We start from the raw sequence: 2794 nt of genomic DNA, 5'->3' as shown, positions 1-2794 counted from the left end.
AAAGGGTTAATTTTATTGTGTTATTGCCCTTGGAACCATGTCTAACTAATATACCTGACATACAAGTTGTAAATCACTTGGTGAATGCATAGCTCAAATTAGCATATTAAATGATGTAACTAATTGTGACCATACCTCTTATCTAACCTAACATTACCTAACCTGATAAGTTTCTAAATTTTACATTTTAGTTACTCTTATAATAATGTCAGTTGCCTATGAAATTTAAGCCTACTTTTTTTTTTTATACTGATTGTACTAGTACACTAAATAATTTGTACTTACTTAGGTTTACCTAAGAATACAAAACAATCACATGCACTAAGCAAAGTCCAGTAATTATTATAATTTAACCCTTTCCATACAGACAGGGGGCATGTCATTACATTTCAAAGTGCATGTCATCATATTTTGTAGACTTACATTCAAAATTTTATTATTATACATTATTTAATTTCTTAATTAAGTCTATAGTTTTTAATGAAATAGAATCCCAAATTACCAATATTAAAAAGCTAGAATATAAAATAAGAACCTCTTACCTTTTCTATTTGCTGAGATATCATTATATTTAGTGAACCTACCACAGTGACTCTGCCCACCACTTCATATTTTGATAGTACTTGGTTACTTATGTCTATTTCTCTTAACTACACGTTTATAACATACTTTGTATGTCAGTTTTATGCTATTTGATATGGTAACATGAACTGCACGCATGCTGTATGGTGGGATTAGTTAGACATGGTTCAAAAGCTAATATAACAAACAATCAATAAATATATATAAATGTATACTGTTACAAGCTTTAAACTATTTAGAATAAACAATTGTAGTTTCCTGGTACAATTTTTGGTCATAGTAGAGTTAGAGTAGAGAAAATAAAATATAAAGTTTTTCTAAAACAAAGTTTGATATTTACTTAGGAGGTTTTACAGATTACACAAATTAAATTTGATAGTTTCCAGATGAAGAAAAGTATTTTTAATCTTAAAATAAAAATCACCTTGCATGTTGAATAGTCAACATTTGGAAAGCAAAAATGCATGAGCAAATCTTTAATTAAAAAATCTGATTTTTTGTTAAGAAAAGCCTTGTAATGTTTACTGGTAGTCAGCGAAATTTTGTGAAGATATGTTTACATTATCAAAAGTTATAGTATATGACTAATCTCTTGGTTACATAGTATGTGCAATGCACCTACCTGCACACAAAGAGTTAACTGGCTTTCCAACTATGACATATGAGCCTTAAAACACCATGAGAGAAACTTTCAAACTGAAGATGAAATAGACAATGCACTGTACTGAAAATTAAGAAATTAAAATTTATATAATAGTAACATTTGATTTATTAACTATGTTTTGATGCCAAGTTTATTTGTATACATTGAAAATAAAGTAGTTTAATTAAATTTTGAATGTAACTGTAAAAGGTTGTGCATTTTAACCTACCCATAGCATGAGTGTTAAACATAATTGTTGATAAAACTAACTATGTTAGTTGTTGTAGACATGATTAGATAAACAAAACAACCAACAGTTAGTTTTATCAACAATTATGTTTAATATGTGTAGACATGATTAGATAAACAGACATATTAAACATAATTGTTGTTAAAACTAACTGTCAGTTGTTGTAGACATGATTAGACTAACAGACATATTAAACATAATTGTTGATAAAACTAACTGTTAGTTGTTGTAGACATGATTAGATAAACAGACATATTAAACATAATTGTTGTTAAAACTGGCTGTTAGTTGTTGTAGACATGATATGACGAGCAGATGTTTTAGTTTGTACCTTAATCATTGTATACTATTTGGTTTTCTTTGCCATTTACCATGCTCTCGATTATATTTTACAGCATACATTAAGCGTGTGATAGTTCACCCGTCCTTCCATAACATCAGCTACAAGGAAGCTGAAAGTCTCTTGGCCCAGATGGAACAAGGAGAGGTTATCATTAGGCCTAGCAGTAAAGTAAGTCATTTAGTTTCAGTTTTTAGATTGAACTTTGTATAATATATTTTATCATTAGGTCTAACAGAAATTATACTTTTTAGTTATTGATAGGATGTATCAGAGTATTTACTATTCTTACATTGCTGCTATTTATATGAATGTTATGTAAATATTAAAACAAAATGATGCAATAGTATAGTAGTTAATAAAGTTTGGAGATGGCTTGAATGGGTAATGAAAGAAACTTTATAACAAATGACAATTATAAAATGTTTTGACAAGCTTTTGTCATCATCATTATTTTGTAAAAGTGGGCTTCTTATCATCAAATTTCAATACACCAGTTAAGAAATAAGTTTTATAAGACCTTATGTACCATCTCCTCACCAGAAGCTTTGTCTGAGGAAAGATGTTATTCGCCGTGGTTTCAGTGAAAGTTTTATGTCTGTGAAGATCTTTATTCACCTCAACTTCAGTGGAAGTTTTATGTCTGTGAAGATCTTATTCACCTAACTTCAGTGGAAGTTTTATGTTGGTGAAGATCTTATTCACCTCAACTTTAGTGGAAGTTTTATGTCGGTGAAGATCTTATTCACCCTAACTTCAGTGGAAGTTTTATGTTGGTGAAGATCTTATTCACCTCAACTTTAGTGGAAGTTTTATGACAATAAAATCTTATTCACCCTAACTTCAGTGGAAGTTTTATGTCGGTGAAGATCTTATTCACCTCAACTTCAGTGGAAGTTTTATGTCTGTGAAATCTTATTCACCCTAACTTCAGTGGAAGTTTTATGTCGGTGAAGATCTTATTCACCTCAACTTCAGT

At 29.6% G+C, this 2794-nt stretch overlaps 1 protein-coding gene across 1 annotated transcript in view; it reads left to right on the top strand.

Annotated features, from left to right (window-relative positions):
- LOC106461745 (transcription elongation factor SPT6-like) overlaps nt 1-2794 on the top strand; it is a 79362-nt gene that overhangs the window by 74811 nt on the left and 1757 nt on the right. Inside the window, exon 31 of the mRNA XM_022388778.1 lies at nt 1871-1986. Coding sequence (XP_022244486.1) covers nt 1871-1986 — 116 coding nt within the window. The remainder of the gene's footprint in view (nt 1-1870; nt 1987-2794) is intronic.

Source organism: Limulus polyphemus, unplaced genomic scaffold (assembly GCF_000517525.1).
Source record: "Limulus polyphemus unplaced genomic scaffold, Limulus_polyphemus-2.1.2 Scaffold1023, whole genome shotgun sequence".
Classification (NCBI taxonomy): domain Eukaryota; kingdom Metazoa; phylum Arthropoda; class Merostomata; order Xiphosura; family Limulidae; genus Limulus; species Limulus polyphemus.
Note: the sequence above shows the minus strand (reverse complement) of the source record. Positions and strands in the feature narration are given on the sequence as shown.